The sequence below is a fragment of the Rhamphochromis sp. 'chilingali' genome (assembly GCF_963969265.1).
Source record: "Rhamphochromis sp. 'chilingali' genome assembly, chromosome: 21".
Classification (NCBI taxonomy): domain Eukaryota; kingdom Metazoa; phylum Chordata; class Actinopteri; order Cichliformes; family Cichlidae; genus Rhamphochromis; species Rhamphochromis sp. 'chilingali'.
Window position 1 is genome coordinate 14772610 of NC_137949.1, and position 11776 is coordinate 14784385.

An 11776-nucleotide genomic window follows, 5' to 3' on the forward strand; every position below is an offset into this window, starting at 1 on the left:
CACGATACACTATATCTGCTGAACAGATTTCTCACTTTGTTTCCATTGGTATGACATGGCAGAGAATTGCATCATGCTTTGGAATAAGTCGAAGAACCCTGTACAGACACAGACAAACTTTGGGAGTTGAGCCATTAAGCTATGTGGATATTTCAAATCAAGAACTGAATGGCCTTGTGACGGATATCCTACAGAACACTCCAAATGCAGGGGAAGTATACATTCTTGGAAGTCTGAGATCTCGTGGCTTAAGAGTTCAACGTTGGAGGGTCAGACAAAGTCTACAGGAAGTGGATCCTATTGGACGTGCATTTAGACGTCGTCATGCGATAAGGCGAAGGATCTATAGTGTTCAGGCCCCCAACCACTTATGGTAAGTTCACTGGTTTGAAACAAATGATCAGGCCTTGTGTTTAAAAGTATTAACACAATACATCAAAATTAATGGTCCTTCATTCAAAACATTACTGAAGTTAATCTATATGATCAGCATAAGATAATAATAATAAAAAAATAACAATAACCAAAAAAACTGAAATTGATATAAGTATGTTAAATATTTGGGGGATTCATAGTACATCAATTTAGATGTTGTCTAATGTATATACTGTTGAGTTGTTTAATCCTTTATTTTACATCACAATTTTAATCTCTAACATCAATTGTGCCAGGTAAACGTAGTGTGGAAAAAGACATTTTATGCCACTGTGTGTATGTGTGTGCACGTGTGTGTGTGTGAGAGAGACAGAGGTGTGCTGTTGTTGAAGTAAATGTACAAAATGAAACCTCTAGTTTTTGTTTAAGTACAGGGTCAGGAATTCACTACTAAATAATATGAACAAACATGTGGAACTGTAGTAATGCTTTCTGATCTCTCAACAGGCATTTTGACGGCAACCACAAATTGATTAGATGGCGCTTGGTCCTGCATGGCTGTGTTGATGGCTTCAGCCGAACTATCATATACTTACGTTGCTTATCCAATAACAGAGCCTCAAGTGTCTTGTCATTATTTTTGGAAGGAATACAAAACTTTGGTTTGCCCTTAAGGGTCAGGTGTGATCATGGTATGGAAAATATACAGGTTGCTCGTTTTATGTTACAGAGAAGAGGAGTAGGCAGTGTTATTACAGGTGTTTCAGTACATAACCAAAGAATTGAAAGACTGTGGGCAGAACTCAGAGTTGTATCAAGACACTTTATAAATATCTTTAACTTTATGGAAGAACAGGGTATGTTGGATTCACTGAATGAGCTACATCTTTTTTGTCTGCATTATGTTTATTTGCCAAGGATTGAAAGAGCATTAACAGAATTTGTCAATCAGTGGAACAACCATGGTCTCTCTACACAAGGAGGACAGACCCCTCTTCAGCTGTGGCATACAGGTGTCACAAACAATGTGGGAATCCTGTCGTTTATAAATGACATTTTTCATGTTGATAACTATTATGGCGTTGATGAAGAAGGGCCATTACCAGAACTTCAAACAAACAATAATGTCAATATTCCAGCTATTGACATCAACATAAATGAGACTGCAATGAACATAATTCAACAAGTGAATCCATTAGAAAATGATGGAAATCATGGAATAGATGTGTTTTCTTCACTTTTACACCTTCTACATTAAATAAAATATTTTGCAAAAAATAAAAAAAAGATATATAAAAAAAACATTTCAGAAAACATATGTGATCGAAACTAACATATTGAAACCATTTTCTTTAAAATGATAAAATGACAGCTCTGTTGTCAAACAGAAACTGACACAGGCAGAAGAATAAACAGACACAAATACAACCAAATCAAAAACCGATGGACATACACATGAAATGAGTAAAGTGACACAAATTTTGTATATTCAAACTCAACAATCTAAATTAACTTCTGACGTGCTGTTAAACAATTGGTATCTACCTGTATGAATCCTGAAGAACAATCACTTCTTGTCAAATTGATGTCTTAAAACATCAATTTGACTGAAGCAGGTAAATTTGGAAATATTAAAACCTTAACAAGTTAATACTCAATACTCACTTTGAATCAAAAGAGAGACCAATACAAAAGAGAAACACACAAACTCCTCCAGCATAATGTGTTCATACCCTGCCAAAGCCGTAAGTGTTACCTAATGCAAAATCAAACTTCTCCTTGAACAGCTGGTATGAAACATGCAGTGGCAGCCTAATGCAGTTAACACACGTGTTGCCAAGAGGGAAAATTGGTGTAGAAGAGAAGTCATCGTCTCCTCTATGAATGAACTCAATCGAGGGTGCTGGGGAAAAGCCAATAGGTGGCACCGCAGTTGCTCCAGTTGCAAAGGCCAATATCTTCTGTAATTTGGAAGGTCCTTCTTCTTCTGCATAAAACAGAGAAGGAAAAAAGTGTTAAAAGGTTATTTCATTTGGCCAACATAAATTGTCAGTGAGTACAAATCTAAAGCAAGAATCTTAATGACTGTTATTGCAATGACTATAGAGCATGCTTTTCATCTTTCAATAGTCTCAAAGAACTATGTAAAAATGTTACTACAACCAAGAGGGTAATGTGGTGTTATTGTTATATGAGTATGTTATTTAAAATAAAGATTTCAGAAATGCTAACCTATAAATCGTTACATCTATTTATTGTGTACTAAAGTGACAATTACCTTCTGCATCTTGGAGATAGTCTCTCCAGAAGGTAACAACTGTCTCCTCAGCAGCTCTTCTGTTGCTTCCTTCTGGAGATAGATGAATGTTGAAAAGATCATCCACCTGGTCAGCAGTCAGCATATGTGGCTCATAGCAGAACAGAGGGCGAAAACTGTCTGGATGCCTCCTCATTTTCTCGAGAACCCCAAGAGTTTTCAGACCTTCACAAAATCTGGATAAACAGCACAAAGAAATTTTATTCAATAATTCTGCAATTTCATGCTTCTAAGTTAATTGTATATTATCAATTTGGCACAATCAGTTATACTAGGTTATTAACTGGCCATTTTGATTAATAGGTAAGATTTTTATCACATTTTAATTAATCTGAAAAACACAGAAAACCAAAATACCTTTGAAATGGACCTTGAACCCTGTGGATGACCTGAAACATGACAATATCATGTACCAGCAGATCCCTGTCTCTTAGTGAACGCATAGGCCTCAGGCATCCTGCATTGGCCAAGTAATCAAGCAGAGGTTCTTTTGACTTTTCAAGGTCCTCAAGGGTTGTACTTTGAGATATCTAGCATCACAAAGAGCAGAGGAAGGGCTTGTTATGGAAGTTACTCAGTAGTCTTATAACCTATTAGAAGGAACCCAGCCACCAGTGGTCTACACAATCACAATATGCCCGCGCGTACATTGGAAGTCAAATGACTACACATATTTTTTTAATATGTTTACAATGTGCTTAAAAAATGATAAAATATACTCTTTCGTCTACCCTTATCTACTGAATCTTAGTTTAATATAGCAGCAAAATATAAAAACTTGGCATTCAGCAATGGCCAGACTGATCCGGATAAACATTCCCTACAAAAGAAAACTGGAACACAAACTATTTTCAATTCACTATAAGATTTATAAAATAAACATATAGAGACCTTTCGGACTTTTTCAAAGAGTTCCAGGTCAGCTATGTCTTCCAGGGCTGGATTTGCTGAATTTCCAACCAGAAGGGAAAATACTGTTGGTGACAGAAAGTTAGGTGGTGGACCACCATGTACCAAGCTCACTGCAATGGCTCTCCCAGAGATGTAGTACCAGTCCCCTCTGAGAGCTGCAAAGCAACAGAATAAAAGGAAAAGCAAAATTGTCAGTAATGTTGCCTGTAAAAATAAATATCAGTTAAACAGTTCCCACTATTAATCTTAGAAAAATAGGTAATTACCAGTACTGTCAAGAGCCAAGTTCTTGCAGTTTTCTTTCCCCTCAAACATGGCTGACCTGGCAATGGTGTCCATCAATAGTCTCAAGAATTCCCTCCTTGGCCCACCTAAATCAACCCCTTCCTCATTTTTCCCCATATCATCTGAGAATTTCACACAGATCATCAAGTTGGGATCATAAGATAGCCTTTGAAAACCACGCAAGGCTCCCTCCCACACAGCAGAGCGATTTATATTAAATTTGCACTGCTGTTTTGTGCTAATTTTGCTTGATAGTTCCAGCAGTATCTCTTGAACAGGGACTTTTTCTGCACTAAAAAAAGAAAATAAAACAGAAAATAAAATATATCAGCCATGTAGTCATGTTACAGAATTTGAGAATATGTGTCACACTGATCATAGAGAGTTAAAGCTTTAAAGGTTTATATTGATTTGACAATTCTGGAAAGCCCAAATTATGTCTCAAACTCAAATTCTGTATGTTTGTTACTCACATCTGATTCTCCAAGCTCGCAATTATAGCTTGATTTAAATCCTCATCATCTGAAGAATTGCCAGAAAGCGATGCCACGAGAGTTAAATATGAAGAATAATCTTCATCATTAACGCTCATGGCAGGGATGTCTTCACTTCTTGCATTGAAATCTCTGCTGTGACTGCTTGTGCTAGGTTTGTCATCACTTCTTGCCATGTAGCCTTCATCACAAATGCTGTTCCCATCACTTCCTTGCTTTGCTCGTTGCCTTTTACCAACACTCCTTCGAATACAGTTGGTCCCAGTATCATCTTCTTCATCACTGCTAGTGCCAGGGTTATCACCTTTAACATGACTTCTTAACCTTGTAGTGACTTGGCTGCTCATGTCTTGTTGGATTTTTGAACTATCAACTTCAAAACAATCATTGTCACTGTCCTTATCAGTTGCACAACTGCTTAATGCTGATTTGGAGCTGATGTGGGAAGGATCTTTGTCTTCATCTGATTCACTCTTCAACAGAAAAAGACCAAAAACATATATCAAAAGCAAGTAATTATAGCTTATCTTAAAAAGATTAAAATAAGAAATATCCATATTGATTGCTCCCAAACACTTGTTTTAAATAAATATATTCTATTTTGTTAGAAGCCCAATTGTTGACATGTTTTTTCCCAAATCATGATTACTTTTCATTCTTTTAGTAACTTACTAAAAGTGTCCTTGATGGCCTTACATAGAGGGCTTTGGTTTTAAAAACCTTTAGGATCAGCATCCCATTCAGCTCCTGACCAACTTGGAGCTTTGGAGACACCAGCTTATTGCCACAAGCCATTAGAAACTCGAGGCTACAAAAAATAAATAGGGACAACAGCAATTGCTAATTAGTTAAATATTTTAAGTATTAGTTAAATATTTTATTATATATTGTTCTGTTTGTGTGTATGCTTTTATGACTTAAATTCTACTGGTATAGTCATATGTTTTTATAATGATGAATGATATTTTAAACTTCTTTACTTTGGTATATTATCTTTAAGTACAAGTCATTACATGAATACACACAGTAACAATAAACAATAGTATTTTACCTGACATCCTCTGGAAGGCGTTCACCAAAGCTTTCCTTGAGGTGTTTCACGACAGTTTGGTTGTCCCAGGTCTTCTGGAATTCAAAAGCACTGAGGATGTGCCCATGTTTGTGTAACCATAATTTCGAACCTTGTTTGCACACTACTCCCCATGATGGAGTTGGAAGTAGTATAACATCTTTGTTGAAATGGTCATGCTGCTGGGCCATAGCTCTGAAATATAAATATTAGATACCATAAACAACAGCAAGTGATAACTAATAATACTGAGATGCAGACAGCAGAACACTATCCAAACCCCTACACAGAATGCTTTCATAGACAAAATTGTTGTAGTTAGGCAAACATAAGGGTTAATTTTATATACTTTTTTTTATACTTTTCCGAGAATACGTGCTTCTTTTGTGGTTCGGACTCCTTCTGACATTTCTTTGGAGGTGGAGGAAAACCAAAGTAATTGCTTAAAGGAGCTTCTTCGACATCTTTAAGAGTTCTAAACAAATGTCTGTCCTCCTCCAGAAAATCCTATGTACGCAAACACGCGTTGCAACTTCTTATCTTGTGCGTGTCTTTTGTTTTGACAGCGAATGCGCACCTGCGGACCACTTATGTGCAGCCCTGGTTATTTAGCTCGTCATTGCAGCCACAGAAATTATTTTGTCCATGAAACCATAAAGCTGCACTTTCTTTTTGCCTTATAGTCTGATTTGTCATAACTTTTCCGTTTTGTGGTAAGCTTTTCTTTGGCTGTCACTTCTTCACCCTGACCTGTCTTATTTGGCTCAGCAGAACTAAAATATAAATCCTGCTGCTTTTACACACACACACACACACACACACACACACACACACACACACACACACACACACATAACGCTCAGCGATTCTCTGCGCGATCAACCTCTCACATGTTTAAGCTGCGGGAGATTTCACTTGTCATGTTTGCATAGTAAGCTAACGATTGATAAGACGATATCAGAGGAATTGGTGCTCAAATTATCATCACTCACCAGTCAGTGCTGTCGCTCTCTATACACAGTTGCATAACACATAATTGCAAAGTGAAAGCAAAAAACAAGCGCAAATTCAAACGCGATTTCAATATGTCACATATTGACAGTGGCTCATCGATGCCAATGACATAATTACCCAGCTACATTTCCGAAAGAATGCAAAAGCATAGACATATATTTTTCCTTCCTACGATAGCCCGACGGGAAGGGCAGAGATAGATTTTGGTAGCCTGGAAAAATCGCTAGCCCCAGGACGTCGGGCTAGCGATTTTGCGAGCCCTGCAGTATATTATTAAATATCAGACTATTACATATGGCCCCATTTCAGGCAAGTGAATACAAACTCATTAAACTTTGTAACTACCTTTTTCTTCTGGTGCCTGATGTCCAGCTGCCGAAGCATTGCCGAGTTTGATAACGTGGTGCAGGTGCACATTCTCTCCTGACTGTAGATGTCGCTGGCATGGGCAAGCTGCTACGTTGACGTGAGGGAAAGAGGGATGTTAAGTGACTATCCAGTCCGTCCACACTGGTACTTGCAACAGGTTGCTGCCCCACGACTGTGGCATTTGACAAAGTTCTGATGGTCTCTGCTGAGGATAATATACTGTTGAGTAATGCGGCTGCTTCACTTAGGCTACTAGCAGGTTGCTGAGTAGACATCTGTGTAGTGGTTTGAAGTGTACCACTTTTTCCTTCACTTTCCTGGTCTGGACACAACTTCCTGTTCATCTAAAACGCCTTCCTGTTTAACTGAAACGCCTTCCTGTTTAACTGAAATGCCTTCCTGTTCAACTGAAATGCCTTCCTGTTCAACTGAAATGCCTTGGATTTTCAGTAGTGTGTGTGAGAGCGTTTCAGTAGTGTGTGTGAGAGCGTTTCAGTAGTGTGTGTGAGAGCGTTTCAGTAGTGTGTGTGAGAGCTAAAATTTCACTAGTGTGTGTGAGAGCATTTCAGTTGTGTGTGTGAGAGCGTTTCAGTAGTGTGTGAGAGAGCATTTCAGTAGTGTGTGTGAGAGCGTTTCAGTAGTGTGTGTGAGAGCGTTTCAGTAGTGTGTGTGAGAGCATTTCAGTAGTGTGTGTGAGAGCATTTCAGTAGTGTGTGTGAGAGCATTTCAGTAGTGTGTGTGAGAGCGTTTCAGTAGTGTGTGTGAGAGCGTTTCAGTAGTGTGTGTGAGAGCATTTCAGTAGTGTGTGTGAGAGCGTTTTAGTAGTGTGTGTGAGAGCATTTCAGTAGTGTGTGTGAGAGCGTTTCAGTAGTGTGTGTGAGAGCATTTCAGTAGTGTGTGTGAGAGCGTTTCAGTAGTGTGTGTGAGAGCGTTTCAGTAGTGTGTGTGAGAGCTAAAATTTCACTAGTGTGTGTGAGAGCATTTCAGTTGTGTGTGTGAGAGCGTTTTAGTAATAATGTCCCTTACGGCACCTCATAGTACTGAGCATCTACCATAGAAATGGTTTTAATTAGTTCCTCTTGCCTAATTCAATTCATTTTGTTTTTTCTAAACAAATATGAGATGATTTCTCCCCTGATTACAGCCTTTAGTGTCTCCCACAAGAGAGAAGGTGAAACATTATCTTAAAAATTAGAAAGTCATCTATTTTTTTTTTCTTATACATCATTTCACAGAAACCCTCCTCTGCCAGGAGACTCCCGTCTAATTTCCAGGGCGGGCGTTCTGATTGGTAGAGAAGAAAGGCGAGGTCTGAAAGCACAGGGGCATGATCTGACTCTTCAATGGTTAAATATTCAGTATTCTTGACTAAGGGGAGAACATTCTGATCAATGAAGAAATAGTCTATTCTACTATATGAATGATGTACATTAGAGAAAAAAGAAAATGACTTACTTTGTGAAAATAAAAATCGCCAGGGGTCAACACATCCTGTTTGGGCCATAAAAAACAGATAATATCTTGGCTTTTTTGGAGAGATTTGTAGGTTTAGAGCTGGAACGGTCAAGTGTTACGTTCATCACACAGTTCAAGTCTCCACCAAAAATCAGCTGTTTTGAGCTCATATCTGGAATTAATGATATTATTTTGCCAATAAACTTATCATCATCCCAGTTCGGGGCATAAATATTTATCAGAACCACAGGCTTATGGTACAGGAGCCCTGAGACCATCACAAAACACCCATGCGGGTCTGAGATAACAGTAGAAGCATTAAATTGAGTTCTTTTATGGATTAACATGGCTGTTCCACATGTTTTTGAGTTAAGGCTCAAGTGGAAGATACAGTAGGTTTTCACTCTCCTCTCATGTGCTCAGGTTAAAGTCAATACCACAGAGATTAGAAATATTTAGTGCTATAAATGCTAATTCTGTAAAGTCTGACTGTTCATCACTGCCTTTATATTTTATTTTAGCTGTGTGTCTCTCTTTGTTCTACAATCTTGTTGGTGTCTTCTGCTTTGGATTGTCGTCTGATTTGTTCAAAACAGTGAAGATGGAAATGAGCAAATTACAAAGCTTAAAAACAAAGCCAAGATGTAATGGCATCAACTTGTCAGTCAACCCAGACAGACCTTAATGTTAAGCATGGATTAACCATTTTGTAACAAGATACTAATTTCTGTCCATCTTAACTCTGAGGTTGGTGCTAATACATTTGTGCTCATGAGCTGCTTCGGCTGGGTGGCCAAACTTTCTGGCCTTTAGTGTTTGTGTGTGATTAAAAACATTATATTTGACCACATTGTTTTAGATTCGAAATTTAATTAAAAATAGACCCATAATTTGTTATCATGAACAGTGGATCGATGAAGTGTCACATCTCTCAAACTTGATGTGAAAAGTGGAATCCAAGACACCTTGAGGTCCTCAGCACCCAGTGACGCCAATACAACAGATCAGAACGGATGTTAAAGTGAGATTTTGTTTGGATAAGACTGCTGCAGTGGAAACAAATAAAGGACTTTGACTTTACAATGAGAATGGAGACAGGTTCTGTGTTTATCTATGTCTATTGCCTCAGCTCCTCTCTCATCATGTTTTCCCTCATATAGCAATGTGGATTATCTTTTTTAAATATATGATTGAACTTGACAATATGGTTACTCAAACATAGAAGAGGAGTTAAAGATGTACACTGGTCTATTGTCTGAACAGGAAGTGAAAATTCAACTGGTGTATGCAAAGGTACAACATTTCTTTACCGGCCCCTCTTCAATTTTGTTTTACTGAAAGCATCTGCCAGCATTGCTGCCATTTCCTTCTAGACCTTCTTTAGGGAGGTTTCAATTCTCCGACTGGGAGTGGAAAGTATTCTGACAAGAGCAAAGTGAAATATTACTTTAAACTTTAAAGAAAGAAAAAGTGACAAGCAAAAGTAGCACTGGGCCACTGCGTATACTGATATCTATATGAAAAGCAATGGAAATAAAGAGTTCCCACATGTCTCAGCTAAAATCAGACACAAGTTGGTGAGGAGCTGCAAAAGAAAATGACTATTTATTCACTTAATGTGAAAAAAAAAAACAACCCAAAAGTGGAGAAGCACTTAAACACACAAAGAAGGTCAGTATAGCAGCTAATCTGAAAAAAAAAAAAAAAAACTCTCGTCCTTTTCCTCAAAAACGTAGGCATTTAAAAATTAATCATCCTATTAACATTAACCACAAATGCTTTTTTTGCTTGCTGATCGGTAGCAGTGCCCTAAGAGGCAAGTCTGTCACACTGGAGGATGGTGTCTATCTTTGAAACATAGCTATAGGTTAAGCTATTTGATAAGGTATTTGATGTGTTGTTTAAACAAACACAGGCCATATCAGAGCAAAGCTGTAATAATGGTGCAACATGACTACACACAAAGAACTTTGATAATTTCACCATGTTCTTCTCTACTACACCTGCTCGCCTAGAGTCAGTAGAATAGCGAATACGAGCTGTTTAGGTGCCTCGTGTGTGTGTGTGTGTGTGTGTGTGTGTGTGTGTGTGTGTGTGTGTGTGTGTGTGTGTGTGTGTGTGTGTGTGTGTGTGTGTGTGTGTAGGGGATTGGGGGGGTACAGTTCCCCCTGGTGCACTCAGAGGCTGGTAATTGGAGAGATACAAGCAAGATTGCTGACACATGACTTGTTCTAGCTGGGAGGCCTGAATCCTGCCTTTCTTCCATTCCTTCATTCCATTTATGTCCACTGGGCAGAGGAGCAGAGACCAGAGAACAAAGGCTGTTAAATCACATAGCCCCAATTTTAGCTGCTCCCACTTAACCAGCCTTGGATTAAATTGGCTTTCAGTTCTCTTTGCACTGAAAGCTGGCTGAACCCACAATTCACATAATGATGGGGCCTTTATCCTTAGTCTTTTGGTATAACTTTAGATTACAGTCTGCATCTATACAGTGCAATATTTTGTCCACCAGTACGTTTACAGTAAGTGGACACTGGTAGACTTTAAGTTGTGTTATAAGGATAACAATTCGTGGCCTTTGAGCAGACGTCTCATGTAGGTAATTTATGAAAACTCAGTAACCAATCTACTAATTTTATTCCCCATCACTAGGGGGAACATAACAGCATTTTTGACAGTTACAGGGCACAATGTAACCCCCTCAAAATAAAATAATGTCGGCATCTGAAAAATGCTATCAGCTGCCCTTTACCCCACCTGCAAATTTCATCACTGCTCACTTACCCATGGCCTTGTGTGTGTTGAGTTTTTAAGCAAATTATGCATAACAGGCTCTTTCAGAGGAGCAGGCTATATCACAATGCTCTATTGTATAGATACTAGTGAGTACAGTTACACTTTCCCTTTATTTCCAACATCTGCTCCTTAATACTCTGAGCATTTTCAGCAGTGCTAATATTTAACTGTTCCATATGTTTGCCGAATAACTATAAATATCCAACTGTTGCCTGTTTACATACCCCACTGTTGCAGAGTTTGCTGGTTTGCATTTGGAGTCATTCTGGCAGCGTTTCTTGGCACCAGACAAATGTTAAGTTCAATGTGCAATTTCTTTTAGCTGTTTTTCCTCTCTGCCAACTCCTGGGGGAAAGTTGCTGCTAAATGCTCAAACTTGTTTACTAGCATGTTGAGGCTGAAAACAGCGCTGTGCAAAACACACCAAAACAGTAAATTAGTGAGCTGGAAAGTAAACTGACCCTGAATTGGATAAGCAGTTAAGTGGATTGGATGGATTTATTTTTCCATGCACTATTATCTCAAACAGAAATTGGTGGTTATAAATGGCTATCCAATACAAAGTGTGGTAAATTCAATGAGTCTTTACAATTCGCCATAAAGAACCTTAAGTGAAGTGAAATGCATTTTCATTTATGAGACAACACAGAGCAGCGAAGCTTTTCTGGGTTTCAGAAGCTTAGACAA

At 38.4% G+C, this 11776-nt stretch overlaps 1 protein-coding gene across 1 annotated transcript; it reads right to left on the reverse strand.

Annotated features, from left to right (window-relative positions):
• Window positions 1-2102: 2102 nt before the first annotated feature.
• LOC308389646 (uncharacterized protein) lies at window positions 2103-7157 on the reverse strand (the record flags this gene model as incomplete). Its single annotated transcript, XM_080871138.1, has 9 exons — window positions 6812-7157; window positions 5435-5647; window positions 5080-5191; window positions 4363-4856; window positions 3871-4181; window positions 3584-3759; window positions 3050-3222; window positions 2654-2868; window positions 2103-2362 (listed from the first exon to the last, which is right to left on the reverse strand). Exons 1-9 carry the CDS (start codon window positions 7108-7110, stop codon window positions 2103-2105), a joined length of 2253 nt encoding a protein of 750 aa, XP_080727264.1. The 5' UTR covers window positions 7111-7157.
• Between the last annotated feature and the right edge of the window lie 4619 nt (window positions 7158-11776).